Source organism: Vidua chalybeata, chromosome 1 (assembly GCF_026979565.1).
Source record: "Vidua chalybeata isolate OUT-0048 chromosome 1, bVidCha1 merged haplotype, whole genome shotgun sequence".
NCBI lineage: Eukaryota > Metazoa > Chordata > Aves > Passeriformes > Viduidae > Vidua > Vidua chalybeata.
The window spans coordinates 88,039,658-88,055,787 of record NC_071530.1 but is presented as its reverse complement, the minus strand read 5'-3'; the positions used below and the strand labels follow the sequence as shown (position 1 = coordinate 88,055,787).

General features: G+C 37.3%; 1 protein-coding gene across 2 annotated transcripts in view; it reads left to right on the top strand.

The window, feature by feature from the left end:
• The first annotated feature begins 387 nt into the window (after window positions 1-387).
• The window catches only part of PTPN3 (protein tyrosine phosphatase non-receptor type 3), a 90,313-nt gene continuing 74,570 nt past the window's right edge, over window positions 388-16,130 (top strand). The window contains exons 1-6 of one of the 2 annotated variants that reach the window (XM_053959324.1): window positions 388-525; window positions 11,842-11,949; window positions 12,104-12,146; window positions 13,209-13,287; window positions 14,659-14,703; window positions 15,599-15,651. In XM_053959324.1, the coding sequence (XP_053815299.1) occupies window positions 388-525; window positions 11,842-11,949; window positions 12,104-12,146; window positions 13,209-13,287; window positions 14,659-14,703; window positions 15,599-15,651 (466 nt within the window). Of the gene's footprint in view, window positions 526-11,841; window positions 11,950-12,088; window positions 12,147-13,208; window positions 13,288-14,658; window positions 14,704-15,598; window positions 15,652-16,130 lie in introns of both variants that reach the window. The other variant, XM_053959316.1, reaches the window with a different exon arrangement.

Here is a 16,130-nt window from a genome sequence, read left to right as displayed (position 1 = left end):
GGGGTAAGGGGTTTCCTAGTTACAGATGATAAAAACTTGTCTTGACATTGCCTTCTTACTTTATAGTAAGTGTCTGGGGTTTTTTACTGATTTAAACTAAGGCAGTGACTCATGCCTAAACCAGGTATAACATTGCAGGGATTACCTGTAATTCTCTTGATAATGTTCACATTTACAATATGGGAACCCCTCTATATTTATGCATTTGTGTTCTGGTTTACAACAGGCCAATTTTACAACTTATTCTTTTCTATAAGAAGCATTTGTTAACTTGGGATGTAATGAGGTCTTCATAATGTTGTAAGTTACTCTGAAAAACAAACATAGAGAATTATAAGAACTGTCATTAAACATAATTTTTGTTTTGTAGGTTATTCAGCAATAGTTATGAACTCCCGTTTACGAGCCTTAGGTGGGAGGATAAATAACATACGAGCATCAGAACTACCAAAAGAGAAAACCCGATCAGAAATAATCTGTAACGTCCACTTTTTGGATGGCTCAGTACAAAGCTTCAAAGTCAACGTAAGTTTGGAAAACTACTTTCTTTTTAAATACATAGAAATTTGTTTGAAAGCTGCAGATGAAATATGGGACCCTGAGGCATGGTATCTCCAAAAGGTGTTGAAGATGTGGCTTTGTCATAGCAAATTGCAGAATTACTGCTTATGAAGTGGATTTTAAAAGTGCTGTTTTAATTTACTTTCAAGCCAACCAACTTCAATGTCATAAAATCATGGCATGCAGATTGTATCTGGAATTCTATATGATATGGGAACCACGAAGAAACAGATCTGGTGATCATTATCAACTATGAATAAGTAATTAATATTTAAAAGGAACTCCTTAATTGGGACGTGTTTCTCCTTCAAAGGACTAGTGAAAAGGAGTACTTCTAAAAGAAGGAGGCCTTACAAATTCCTGTAGTGATGTCAGTACATATTTTCAGAAATGCAAAGATGATGTAAACAGTGAAGACGTTGTGGCTCAGTAGGACTGTTCTGTTCAGTCTTTTGTACTTCAATACAGACTCTTTATTTGGGTGTGGGGAGGGAAGGGGGATTAATGGAGGTTTGTACTCTGTATTTTTAGTGTATTTTATTCTGCAAGGTTTATAACCCTTAGTACTGATTTAAAATATCAGTTCATTTTTAAATGAAAACAAGGGAAACTTCTCAATCAGCTTTCAGTAGAATTATTTGACGATGCAGAAAAACTGTGGATAAATTTAAGTAGAATTGTGTGTAAGATTTGTGTGTATATCTTTATATTATACTTATTTTATCCAATTTACCTTGTTTGAGAAGAAGCATTTTGCTGAGGAAGCTGTATTGTTTAGATATCTTAGACTAGACTATGCTTTCTAATAGGACATTCAAAACTGCATCCAAAAGTTGTATTTTCCCATGTCTTATTACAGTTCTCTGCAGATTGATTTTGTTTTTTAACTTTGTCTGTTGGATATTAATTGAAATATAAATTATCTGATTGGTTAAAAAGGTTATTTTCACCATAGTATATCCAGAATTAGTATAATTTTAGTATGCATTTTGCATGCTATGTGTTCTTATATGTGTGTAATATTGGGGAGTGGAGTAGAAGGATAATAAGTAAGAGAAGGGCCAACATTTAGTATACAGTTTCTATTGTTTGTCTCCAGCATGCCCTAGGCATTGTCTTGTCTGTCAGTGAGCTGACATAATTGCCACCTGCCCTACACAAGGATCTGTGTAAAATGAGGAATTCAAAATGGTTTTAAATCTGTGCATAGTAGTATATTTGTTCTTTGTAAACAGATGTTTGCACAGCTTTAGGTGTAGAGCTTGGCCTGAAGTCCAGCACTATACATGAAACTTGCTCCCCATTTCCTCCTTTGGGCAGTGAGTGCAAAATGGGAGCCTTTGAGAAGGAACTGTGTAGACCTTAAAGCAGCCTTCTGGTACCTAAAGAAAGCTGGAGAGGAACTTTGTACAAGGGCTTGTTGTGATACAACAAGGGGAGACTAGCTTCCAACTGAGAGAGGGTAAATGTAGATAAGATATTAGGAAGAAATTCTTTGCTGTTTGGATGGTGAAGCACTGGAATGGGTTGCCCAGAGAAGTTGCAGCTGTCCCATCCTTGAAAATGTTCAAGACCAGACTGGATGGGACTTTGAACAACTTGGAGTAGTGGAAGGCATCCCTGGCTATGGTAGGGGAGTTGGAACCAGGTGATATTTAAGGTTCCTTCCAACCAAAACTATTTTATGATGTTTTGAAATTCTAAACCCAACTGATTTCTCTCCCTACCTTCAGCATATGCTTGGGGTACCACTGCTGGTTACCTCCTTCATCCAGGAATTGTAAGGGCCTCCTTTACTGCAGCTGTGATACTGAGCCACATAGGAGTGATGGAGGACTCATTACTGCTCTACATGAAACAGGCAGGGAGTGCAGCTACCCTGCTGTGTTATGGACTAAGAAAAGGGTTTCGCAGATTTATGTTCTTTGAGTACTGAGCTGGTAATGAGGGAGGCTGCACTTTTCTTTGAGGATTGCCCTTCTTGATTATCTAACCTTGATATCAGCCTAAGAATAGGCTTTGCCACACTCTGGTAGTGTCATAAGGTCCATTTTTCAAAAGAATTTGAAACCAGCTGCAGAAAGTTTGTATCCAAGTTCTGGTTACATTAGCAGAAAAATTCAGCCTGACTCTGTGTTTGTGTGTTTATTTTAATTGCCAGCATAATTCATTTTTATCTCTGTGAGCAAAGAATAACTTGGGTCTGTGGTCAGTCTGGAAATCAGCTGGTCATGAACTGAAGGGCATGTACTTGTTGGAAAGCAGTAAGTTTTGCTCTGAACAGATTTTCCCCACTAGTGAAGACTTTCTGTGTTGCTTTAGAGAAACTGTTTCTCGTATCAAGATGTTTTTCTCCACATTTAATTCATTTCTGGATGACATGTTAATTAACAGTTACATATTTTAAAGAAATTTAATATGCATATCACATGGCATAATTACCCAGAAGACAAATTAGCAGAAATGTATTAAATGATGTAGTAATACATTATTAAAATTAAGGTACTTTCTGAAGTGACTAGACATAGATACAAGATACATGGATAAAAAGACCTGCTATGTCTTTTTGGATATTTTAGATAAGTTTTCTAAGTTGTTTTTTACTTTCTCTGCTTTTAGAGTTATTACTGAAATATGCTGAATTTTTCTCCTCTGTCAGAGTTTGGAGAACTAGACCTGAACAGGATCACCTCTTCTAAAGCATAGAGTTCAGTGTTTTCTCTTTAAAAGAACTTCAATATTATCAGTGGAAAATTAAGGTTGGGAATTCTTAAGGGTTGTTTGTGGTCTAGTGGTACCTGGTTCTGATCTGTGAAGGCTCAAAGTTTGGATTGATGTTACACTTTGAACTAATATTAGGCTAATATTTACATATACATAAGTATGTTTTATATTCATGGACGTAATTATATTTTTCTTCAACAAATAGTAGAAAGTAAAAGTGGAAAAGCAGAATACTTGAAGCTTGGCCTTTGTCCATTTAATAGTGTAAGTGGAATTGGAGAGTTCTCCCATTCTAATGACAGTGGGATGGAAACAACTGAGCATTCCTTTGTCATGTAGCAGCTCTCTGAACACAGAATTCTTACTGCAAAAGGATTTCTTTCTGTCAAAGGCATAAGGGGATTATATAGGAAAATAACATGAAAGAAAAGAAATCTCATGAGTAAGAAGAAACTTAAGATAGATTTACTGTAAGCTTAAACAAATGGATATTCCTATGTTGTCGTTTCTGTTATCTTGTTGACAATGTACATATGCTCAAGACTACAGAATATGAGGTGGATTTAAATGTAATAGAAAGAAAATTGATTAAATAGTCTAAACTTACAACACTGAGAACAACTTAGATATTTTGTAATTTTGAACTAGTACTAACTTCTTTAAAATTATGGTAGAACATTCATGGTATCTCAAAATACTGAATCTTTCAGAGAATGGAACAGGGGGAATAGAGATTAAACTTTCTTTTCATTCTGTGGGAGCAAGATCTTTATAGAGCCCACAGAACTGATTTTATCAAATTTTGTACCAAATGGTATGGCACTTTTGCAGTTATACCTATACATTTCTTTCTTCTTTATCATTCTGATGAATGATACTTCAGATGTTACTTTGTTTTCCCAGTGATTCTGTCTGTAGGAGGGTGAATAAAAACCAAGTATTGTAAAACTGGATAAAGGAAAAAGGAAAGTAGATTTGCATATGGATTTAACCAGAGGAACTTTCTATCTATTGAGAAACCTGAAGATAGCTGCATAATTTCCTTTCTTAAAAGTTGTTCTTATTAATCATTTATCCCAAACAAGATTGGTATTCTGCCCAGCTGTAAACAAAGACTTAATTGCAAGAGAGCAGTGCTGTTTTTCTCCTGGACTTTTCTCCTGGACTTGTTACTTTGTCAGAGTAGTGATGTGGTTGGCTATTTTGTTCAATGTTTTTATTTAAAGTGTTATACTACAGTTTCAGTGAATCTGAAATTTCGATTCATGGTATCACAAAGAGTTCATCAGTATAACCTGTGGTATGTGCTGATTTTAGGTCATCATTATCAAGAAAATTCACATGGGAGAACAGACAGACACATTCCACTACGTTGCTTACAGTCCACAGAGTATGTTAACTATGCAAGGCTGACATGGCCTTTCTTGTTCCACTGTTACGTGTTTCAGTACTTGGATGGAACATGTCCAAAGTCCAGGCATAGAATAGACGGTGCATGGAAGCTGAGAGTTGGAAATGTTCTTTAAAACTACATTTGAGGCAAAGTATTCATTCAGCATTTAGTGCTGAATGTTGCACTTGACTTTAATTATATTTAATTATATTATATTTAATTCTTGAAGCCTCCCAGTAGACTTTGGGTGTTTCACTTTTATGGTAAGGGTAACTCACCTCTGTCCCTAATGTCACATCTGTCGTGTTCTAAGACTGTAATGCATAGGCTTTTCACCTGGAGAAAATGTCAGCTGTCATTCTGATATATAGAGAATTTGTTCATATACTGTGTACGAGTGTGTTTAATAGGTGTTCATTATATTATGCATATTACATTGTGCAATAATGCAAATATGTCTGTAACTTTTGATATAAACATGGAGGTATTTTCTGGTTTTGCTCTACTTTGACTCATTTACCAGGAATGATCACTTGGGAAGCATCTCTCAAGTAAACTGACTTTTGAGAGGGTATAAAACTAACAGCGTCAGATCACTTCTGAATTGCATTGTCTGAGTTAATATTTTTGTCTTATTACATGGGATTTTTGCTTTTAGACTAGTTGTCTTTTAGTAATAGTGTTTCCTTCTAGAAATAAAATGATGAGGCTGTAAAAATTCCAAAGGTTGCATGAATTGAAGCTCGAATTGTAAGGAATGTTTTTCCTTTCCTACCACCTCAGTTAAGTTTCTTCTTCAAGTATTTGAGAAGGAATATGATGGGTAAAATGAACACCCACAATTACTCTTGGTATATTTAAAATAATGGACAGAGGTACAAGTATTAGAGGTTCTTTTTGATTGTGGGTGTGAGTTTTATGATTTTAAATCAATCATAGAAAAATGCAATGAGGCAGAATTTTTTCTATGTCTGTCACCAAGTTTTCCTACTGGGTATTGTTTGATAATATAAGATGGTTTAATGCTATTCTGTGTCCCTGCATGTTGAAAGAACTGTTGTATGAAGTTTCAGGCTGGCAACAAATATTTAGTTTTGTATTGAGTCAGGTCAGTAAAGCAGTAGACTGGAAAGCAGTAAGACAGTATGAAATTTGATGAAGTCTCTGAGGACAGTGAGAAAGTGATCTGCCCTACAGCAAGCTTGTTAGTCTTAGCCCTTTGTGGGGCAAGACTTCATAATAAATGCTGAAGGAAAGAATTAGTGGAGGGGAAATTTTTCCAAAGTTAGAATGGAATGACTAACCTCATATACATGTTTGTTTTAAATAATTTCTGTGAGGCAGAGGAAATGCAGTGGGTTAAAACTCTGTCCTTGGATAAATATTTTGTATGACCTTTATATAGGAAAATATTGTGCTAAAGTGTATGGAATCTAGAAATGTTATGGGGTGGGCCAGGAGCTGGCTGAGGAGGTGGTTGTAGATCTTGGTGAAAAGGAGATACTAAATAATGTGAGGACATTTAAGCGAGTTCTTGACTGTCAGATTTCCTTAATGTGTTGCTCTTGAAACTTTTTCAAAAAATCAAAAATACTAAGTTTGAGGCCTTATTAACAACAAAAAGATACAGGAATATGAGGTAGCAGGTTATCTTGAACAAGGAGTAATTGCAGTGAGGGAAATCAGTAGTGTAAACTAATAGCTTTTATGAGATGAGGTAATGTTTTCTTAAGCTCAATTTTCAGTTGCAAACAATAGAGAACAGTGGCAGTTTGCAGACTGAGCTGCTCACGTATTACTGTTCTGAAAAAGGTGATTCTTGCGCACCAGTCAAGAATCTTCAGCCAGTGTCAAGGAAGTATTAACAGTGTTAGTCTTGGCATTGAGGCAACCCTCCAGGGAATGTCACATGTGGATCCTGGCCACTTGGAGACAAAAGAGGGAAGTTCCAGTCAGGCAGGCATAGAAAGTAAAACCAGGCTGCTCTGCAGAAGACTGGACCTTAGGAAAGAGCCTGTTCTGTTTATTCTACATTAACAAAATGTTCCACGGTTGAATAAGAGCATCAGGTCAGTAAATAAATTCCAGGAAGCGAAAAGGACAGAGATAGCAGAAGAGCAAATTAGCTGTGTGTTAAATTACTGTGGAAATTAAAAGGAAGTGGTAGCACTGTGTTCAGGCTCACACATCTTTTAGGACCAAAGGACATAGGTTGTCTGGCTGCGAATGAGTGTTACAGGCTAAATTAGGAAAGGATGACCTCAAACAGCTGGGCAGTGGGCATTGTGTCTGAAGTGAGCCTGAATTTGCAAAAGCTTAGGTGGTTCTTAACTGGGAGGTTATCACTATCGGAGAGTGGGGGCGAAGCTTCTGCAGAGGACAGGGAGATATGCTTTACATGGCACTGTCCTCTGAAATTGTCACTTTGTGCCACTTACCACAGAAGTTAACAACCTGAAGAATTTTACATGCAGATTTACCTCTTTAGTCCAAGGTTCTAACAATTTCACCTTAAGTTTATGCAGCTCTTAGGGCAGTGAGTCTGGATCACTCCAGGTTCTAGGCAGTATTTGACATTAAAAAGTAATGAAGGGATTTTTTCTCTTCACAGTTGCTTAACTTACTAGAAATTAAATTTTACTAATTTAAATTCCCTAAATATTGTAGGAACTTGTTGTGGCATGGGTAGAATGTAACAGGTGTTAATTATGAGTGCTTCAAATATTAACTTTTGGCCTATCCAACATAAATTGTAATTGATTTGAAGACAGATTTAAATGGAGGTGAATAGTGTGTGGTTATGAGGTGGTTGATGCAAAGCTTTTAACAGTTCAGAATAAGGATTGTTAGAAATATCATGAAGGTGAAATAAATGGAAAGTTCTTTTCAGGTGGAAACACACAAACTTCTTGGAAATGTTTCTTTTCAGTAAAAGCTTTGAAATTCTTAAGAGCTTGTGTCATTACAGCAATGTAGGCTAGTGATGAAAACACATCATTTTAAAATTACACTGTAGAAAAACAGGAGCTTAATTAGGAATGCCTTAAATGCTTGCCCTAATGGTTGATAGGGCTAAGGAGAACTTGATTCTAATGCCCAGTATAGCTGAGCTGTGTTCATGTTGTTTTTGCTCTCCTATGGCACAGGGGAGTGAAAATAGGATGTGTTGTAATATTACACATTGTAATATTTGAATATGCTGTGGCTATGAATTGTATTGGAATAGATGTCAAAATTCAGAAGTGCTGATTTGACATGCTTAGCCTGCCTCATGTTACACCTGGGTCTCAAAACTGTTGATTTACAAAATAAGTTGAAGATTGTGCAGCATGAGTTGCGTGGTCATTTTTAGGTGTATAGACCGAAAAATAATTCAAACATTTCTTAAGGCAATGCCAAAATTAAGGCAGTAAACATTTCCTTGAAAAACAACAAACTTATAACTAGGAATTTTATCAAGAAGACTTGAACAACTTAAAATAACATTTTTTATTTTGCTTAGATTTCTTGACTGGGTGCTTGATCTGGTCAATGGGAAAAAAAACCGTGCATTTAGTACCAGAGGGCAAGAACTGGAACCACATAAAAGTAATGCTGGAAATTATTTTTTCCTAGGAAATGTGGAGAGGCAGAAGAGAACTAAACAGATGTGTAGGTGGATGAGACTAGTGCTGGCTGAACAGCTGGCGTTACTGTTGGGAGACCCTTGGGAGCATTGCAGAGAGAACTCTGCTGAGCAAGAATGTCATCGTGGGGAGCTTGCTTGTCTTTACAGGGAAACAATGAGAAGGCTTAGTAATTCATATATGCTGGGGGAGAGGCAGGAATGCAATTGTGAGGGGATGAGGAGAGAGAAGGTAAAGGCATCTGAATTGGGATGAAAGACTGGAAGCATGGAAATCCAGAAAGGAAATCTGAGGTAATGTTATTGTGAAGAAAGGAGACCAAAAGGAATAAGAAGTGTTGAAATTCAAACTAAAAATAAGCAGAAGAATCTGCCCTTTGTGGTCTTGTTCCTGCCTCATTTATAATGAAACCTGGTATTCCTGAACACCTTCTTTCATCAAAGTATCTATCCCATCCCTTCTAATTACTGCTTTTGGTCATAATATAACTTCAGGAGCTCATTTAGGTGCTGTCAAAAGTGCACACCATAGGTGTGCAATTAGCCTTCTGAGTTGTGCAGGTGTTGTGATGACACTTAAAAAAGTGTTTTAACTTTCTGCTTATAAAAACCCAACCCTGGGGAAATGAATATGGTCAATGCTAAAGATGAGTTCACTGATCCACAGGAAATGCCCATTATCTCAGAGGACTCAATCTGCTGTTTCCATAGGGCCCTCTTGTGTACACATGGATAATTTCTGATGGACAAATCTCAGTCTGCATGGTGGAGGCAATGCCACTGATGGTGCCGGACAGAGCCGCCTGACAGGTGCATGGTGCCATGGCTTTGTGTGACAAGGAATGCGTGGTTGCACGGCCCTTACCTGTCACTGAGAGTTCAGTTTCTAAGCTGGATTTTAGGCCTATGCTATTTCAGAAGAAAGTGGGATTTGATCAATGCTGTGGTTTGACTATGCCAGCAGCCTGTCTGAAAGGTGGGGAGTGGGAATGTGCAGCTAGGGTAGAAGGAGGGCACAAAGCTGCAGCTCTTAGTGGCTGCATGGCCTTTACAGGCCTGTGTGGACTTATATTTTTTGTGAGATCTCAACTGTTTGCTCTGAAAGTTAAATAAAATGGGAGAGTGCTGGAGAGGAAAAGGTAGTCTCAACAGTTGGGTGTTGCCTACATTGTTTTCTCCACATGTGACTCCAGAAAAATGGGCACAGCTTTTCACAGGAGGCCAACAGCCTGATATGAGAACACTGATCATTCAAGTTACAAATGAACTGCTAGGAGTTCTGCTCTAGCAGCAGTAGTAGAAAATGTTGGATAATATTCCATCCTCCAAAATAAGATGGGGCAAGTGGGTGTCCTTTGCTTGAAATTTTGTTTTTCTTTTCCCATCTTTTTAAATAGGAAGAATGCTCCTGTGAGATAAGGAAAGACTATGGAATATGATGCAGTTTAAAGCACTCAATCACAAGAGTGTTGTACCCTATTAAAAAAAAAAAAAAAAAAAATCTGTCTTCTGAACAGGACTTCCTGGGCTGCTCTATTAGAAAAAAAGGTTTAAGCAAAGAATTGAATTGGCTTATTAGTGAACACTCTTACATACTGAGCAAGACTGGGGCCAGCCACAGTAATGTGGCTTATACATTGAGTCCTTTGTTTCAAGAGATTATTTCAAAAAAATCAAGAAGTTTTCTTAAGAAATCAGAACATAATAAAACCAGAGCTGAATTTTTAAGAAATTTGTTCAAGAGTAAAGTGCTTGTCTTTTGCAGTTCAAATAACTTTCTTCTGGGTTTCTGTTTTTTGGTTTGGAGTTTTTTTGGGTTGGGGTTTTTAATGTGTGCAGAATATTTCTGCTTTTAAGAGAGACATTTGGAAAAATCTTAAAGTAATTAGGAAACTGTTTTCTTTGATTTTTTTTTTCAATTAAAAAAAAAGCAAACTGGCCTGATTTTTGCTCGGTCCAGCAATTCTGCATATAAAATTCTAGAGCTAAGATGCCGTGCAACTCTGCCATCACAGGCAAAGCATACTGAACTTGAGGATAATTATTGAATTTACTACAAACAAAATCAGAGCAGGATAAGAAGTAAAATAAATCTTAAAAACACCTTCCCACCAGTCATTCCTCCTTCTCAGGCTCTACTTCTCCCTGCAGTGGCACAAGAAGACAGGGAATGGGGATTTTGGTCAGTTTGCCACAGGTTGTTTCTCCTGCTACACAGGGGAAACATAGGTTCTTCTCCACAGGTTGTTTCTCATGCTGCTCACCCCTGCTCCACTGTGGGGTCCCTCCCACGGGAGACAGTTCTCCACAAATTTCTTCAATGGGCTTCCTACGATTTTTCACAAATTGCTGCAATATGGATCACTCTTCCCTGAGGTGCAGCCCTTCAGGGTCACAGGTTCTACCAGCAAACCTGCTCCAGTGTGGGTTTCTCTCTTCATGGGTCTCCAGGTCCCTGCCAGGAGCCTGTTCCACCACTGGCTTCTCATTGATTCACAAGCTCCTTTCAAGCATCCCTGCTCTGGCATGGGATCCTCCACAGGCTGCAGGTGGATTTCTGCCTCTCTTGTGGGACTCCATGGGCTGCAGGGACAGAGCTGCTTCGCCATGGTCTGCAGGGGAATCTCTGCTCTGGTGCCTCTCTGGTACCAAAATCTAGCCACACAAATCCAATACAGCAAGCTCTCTATTACTTATTAGCATATTTAGGATTGCAGTCTTGTTGAGTTTTTTGGGTGGGTTTTTTTTTGGTTTGGTTTTTTTTTTTTTCTTTCTGTGTTTGGTGGTCTTTTTTAATGGAATTGGTTCATGGTGTTCTTTGGCAGAACTTGGTTAATCTGTTTTCCACAATGCCATGCCATGGAGATTCATTTTTGGTTTGGGGGAAATTATACTGGTCTTAGACTTCTGACCTCTGCTGCCTGTTTGATACTGTGTTGTACCAGTTGTTCTGTGATTCCTGTCACTGGGGACATCTAGGCAGAAAAAGGGGTGGCTAAATGGCAGCTGAGCATGTGGACCCTAAGGGGCAGGTGAGAGTGCAGGCTGAAGTATCTCATGGCTGGATCACAGGATCCCCTTCCTTTTTTTCCCCATCCTAGTGTATCTCACTTTGCCTTTTATTAGCTGATGTGGAAGCACAGCGTGCTGCTTTGTGGTGACAGCAGGGGCCAGAGCAGCCCCATGTGTCTGCAAGCCATCCCTGCAGACTGCCACTCTGGGGAAGGGCATGGTTCCCACTGTGGGCAAGGGAGGGGTGGCCTGATTACAATTAATTTGCTGCACTCACATCAAGGGCTGGAATACATATCTGTTCATATTAGGAAATTTCATGTGCCTGAAGTATTTTGGGAAGAAACCCAAACCTTTATCAGAATAAAGTTTTTATTGATGAAAAACTTTGAATTGATGAATTAGCAGCTATTTTATTCATGAATTGTATTAGGAAAAAAACCAAAACCAAATTAGTTTCAATTAATTTTACACTTAAAATGTGTAAGTGTTGCAGATTTCACTTATAAACTTTTCTTGTTTTCAGAAACAAGACACTGGACAGATTTTGTTGGATATGACCTATAACCAGCTGGGTGTGACAGAGAAGGAATATTTTGGTTTACAGCAAAATGAGACTTCAGTAGATTCACCTGTAAGTATAATAAATAATAAATGTGTGTGCATGTATATGTGTGTATAAATATATGCACATGTATGTATACACACATATTCATGCACACACATGCACATAAACAGTATTTATTTGTAAATATGTTTAATCCATCTAATAGTTTTTCATTTCACAGCGGTGGCTTGAACCAAGCAAACCTATTAGAAAACAGTTAAAAGGTAAGACTTATTTTTACTATTTTGATTGTAACTTTGCAGTTCTGTTTTTCTATGTTCTTATGGCTAGAACAAATGCATATTGTCCAGATGGTAGATTTTTCTTCAAGAGCAAGTCTTGTGTCTGCCAGTCTTTTCAGCAGATCCTTCTACTTCTCCTTACTCTTACCTGAGTGGAAATAAGACCTGGTAGGTCATTAACTTTGATGCTATAATAGCAGCTAAACCTGGTTTCTGAGCAGGGTTAGACATGCTTAGGTGGCCATGAAAGCAGTAGTCATATTGTGGTGCCAGTGAATTCCTCCTGAGAGGGAAGCAAAGGAAGAGGGGTTTTCATTGAGGGAGGAATAGCCAGCTTTGTGTGGTAGGTTCTGACAATTTCTTGTTTCACATACAATAAGAAACCCCAAATTTATGCATTTTTATTTAAAAACAGCTAACCAAAAAAAAACCAATGCCACACACTTCCAGGTGCATCTGTTGTTCTAATAAGTCTTATTTTATACAGCTTTGGGTAACACAGAATGCCTACCAGTAAGGACAGGCCAGGCAGCATAACCCTGGCTGGAGAGCAGCTTAGGAATGGCACTGTCCCAGTTTGTGCTGTGACACTTGAGTTATGTTTTCCAGCACTCTCATTTCTACCTTGTGCTACAGATCATACACTTTTATTTCAATTCATATACAAAAGTAACATGTTAGACTGCTGTAATTTCATGTATTTATATGTTAGGTAGAACTGAGTATGATCCCAACTGAGACACCTTAACTATATTTAGTGCTTTTTTCTTTTCTAATACTTAGGAAGCAAAGGAAGCTCAGTAATGCCTTTTATGCAAAGTAGTAGTTTAAATGAAAGTGTTACTACATTTGAGAGTATTTTCTTCTCAAAGTTGGTGTTGGGGCATCAGGAGAGACTTCTCAGAGTGTCTTTTAGTTTCATGAAAAAAATACATGAGGTTTCTATGTGGTTATTAATGTAATTTTTCTGGAAATGTAGAAATGAAAATATTATTTTCTTTCAGTTTTAAACTAAATATTGATTTGCTTTCTAAAATATTGCAGGAGGTTTTCCCTGCACGCTTCATTTTCGTGTAAGGTTTTTTATACCTGATCCTAACACACTTCAGCAAGAGCAAACCAGGTAACTTCTGTTTGATGTTTGCCTTCATGAACTAAGAATCTGTCTTGCCCATGTCTGCAGCTTGGCAAACTGTGCTTTATTACATAGATAACTTTCTATAACTCTTGGTATTGATTGCATTTGGAGTGGAGAGCTTAATGCAATGCTCATGATGAGTAGTTTCTGATATACACAGCTTACAGCCCTGAGATACAGCTGGAGTATAAGTTAGTAGAGCAGTGTAGGTTTTAAAAGTACGTTTACTTGCATCTTGAATTTTTTTTTTTTTTTGAGTCTGCTTGCCTTAGGTCTATCTATCTAAGAAGTTTTGTATCAACACTGAGTCAGTTTTGAACATGTGTAGTAGACTTAGTGCTGAGGGTGTGGGAGGGTGGGGTTTATTTTTTTTTGGGAAGAATAGATAACAGTTCTTGTTTTCTAGTTTGCCCATTACTTGTAACATGCAAACATGTATTATGCTTCAGTTTACAGTAGACTTGGGAAGTTTTATTTTTAAACCTGTATCTGAGTTTTTGGGGTGGTGGGGTGCATGAATTGTAAGCAATTTTCAATTAATTTGTCACAAGATTTTAATTGAATACTTGTTTTGTTCAGTGCCTGTAATTTGGAGTTTAGAATTTGAAGGCACACATTAATCTGGCCATTAATCTGGCATTTTTGTGGCACTTTCATTGCTTATTAATTTCAGTGACTTGGGAATATAAATAGTACAACATGTGAAATTATATTTCTTGTAGAAAATGTAGCTTTCCACCTGTTTTGGTATTTGTTAATCATGCAGTTTTAAGCTGTTATGCAGTTTAAAACTGAAATTATTCTAAGATCTGCTCTTTAAAGTTCTTCACATAGCCACTCTTCAGTATCACTATAAGCTAACATTGTCAAACACACTAACAAGAGGAAGACTGAACTGCTCTTGGAGAATTGTTTAAGAGCTCTTTGTCAGCATATGCTGCTAGACAAATGTCTCATCCTCCACTGACTAGCTCCAAGATAGACTCTCACAGTCAACCTTGACTGACATTTGGGGTGTTTTGCCTTTTTAATTTTTTTTTTTAATTTGGATTCAAAATGATTATTCCAGGGAGAAAAAGAGCCCAGTTCAGTGGTGATTTGGTTTTTGTAGTGTTAATTGTGACATTAATACTGTGGCCCTGGAGTTGCAGTAGAGACTGCCAAAGATCCTTAAAAATGTTAAGAGAGTAAGTGGGTGTATGATTGCATGTTTGTAAATGCCACTAATATTTGTTCATCTGTTTGTATAGCTTGCTGGGAAATCTAATGAAGTAAAACTAATATATGTAGCTGTTTAAATCATACCATTTAAAAATAAATGCACTTTTTTTTTTTTTCTAAAAAAATACTTTCTAGGCATTTATTCTTTCTGCAGTTGAAGATTGATATTGCAGAAGGAAGGTAATAAGAAGAATCTTCACTTTCTCTATAATTCTTTTAAAAATAAAATTAAAAAGCCTTTGACCTGAGGGTATTGCTGCTGTAAAATTATCCCAGTTTTCCCATAAATATGCTTTGTGAAACATTGCTTTAAAGGAAAATCATATTGCTAGGAAATGTTACAAACTTTCTAATAGCTCACCTATTGAGAACAGTTTAGAAGTCTGTTGTGAATGAGCTATAGGAGAAGCTGTATGTGAACAGGTTCAACATCAACCACAGGGATATTTATGCAAGGCTTGGTGTGCCAGGCATGGAACCTGGGGACCCTCTACCTAGTGCAGTAATCAGGAGTAGCAACGGGCAGTTCATGCTATTGTTTCTCATCATTTCAGGGCTATATTACTGATATGGTGGCCTTATACCCAATGGCTTATTTGGCTGTGTACATTAAAAAAAAAAGTCTAAAGGAAAACATGGTCCAAGTATTTGCTGCCAAATGTCAGTTGCCTACAGGGGTTGGCTTTTTCTTTTATAAAGTCAGTTTTGGTCATAAGCTCAGATCTGTCTTTGTGCTTGGCATTTGGGTAATTTTAGTGTTTGTTTTAAATACACCAGAATGCAGCTATTAAAGTAATGTCCAGAGCCCCATAAAGATATTTTTTCCTTTTTCTTTCCTGACTAAGCATCCAGCAAGAGTTTGATCAGGTCCTTTTCCGATTAGTTCCTTCCTTTCACTTAAGGGACTGTTTAATATCTGGTTGTAGTGTGCTTTAACAATCAAACTTAGTAAGAAAAAATCAGATACTCTTTTGAAGATAAATTAGTCTTCACATACTGAACTAACTGTGAGACAGTTTCAATAAGACATATATACAGCCTATGTTTAAATAAAATTATTTCCTCTCCTTTCCAGGTTGTCATGCCCCATTAGTTCTGCTGTTGTATTGGCATCATATGCAGTACAATGTAAGTAATAACCAACCATTATTTAGTTAATAAACTTATTTGACCAACAACTATCTTGGCTGTTTGGCACTGAAAACTCAGGAAAGATTTCTTTCCTGATCTATTTGTGCAGAGTATTCAGTATGCAGGTGAAGGTTATTAAAGCAGTCTACAGAGACAGTCTAAATAGAAAAAGAAGGTCTCTTAAAAAAAAAAAAGTTGATACAAGAATAATGTTGCTATTTATGTGTGCTTCTGACTGCTGACAAAAAAGTCAGGTTTGCATTGTCAGTGGAAACAAAACTGTGAAACTTACTGTGTATTACAAGAGCTACGAGAACACATTCCAAGGGAATAAGTGGTCGTCTAGAGAACAGATAAGAGGAAGGTAAACTCATGATTAAGAAACTACAGTGTTCTTATGCAATGTGTGTTTTATGGAATTTGGTTTGTTAGTTATGTAAAACTGGCTCTTTGCAACACATTTAAGGTGACTTTGC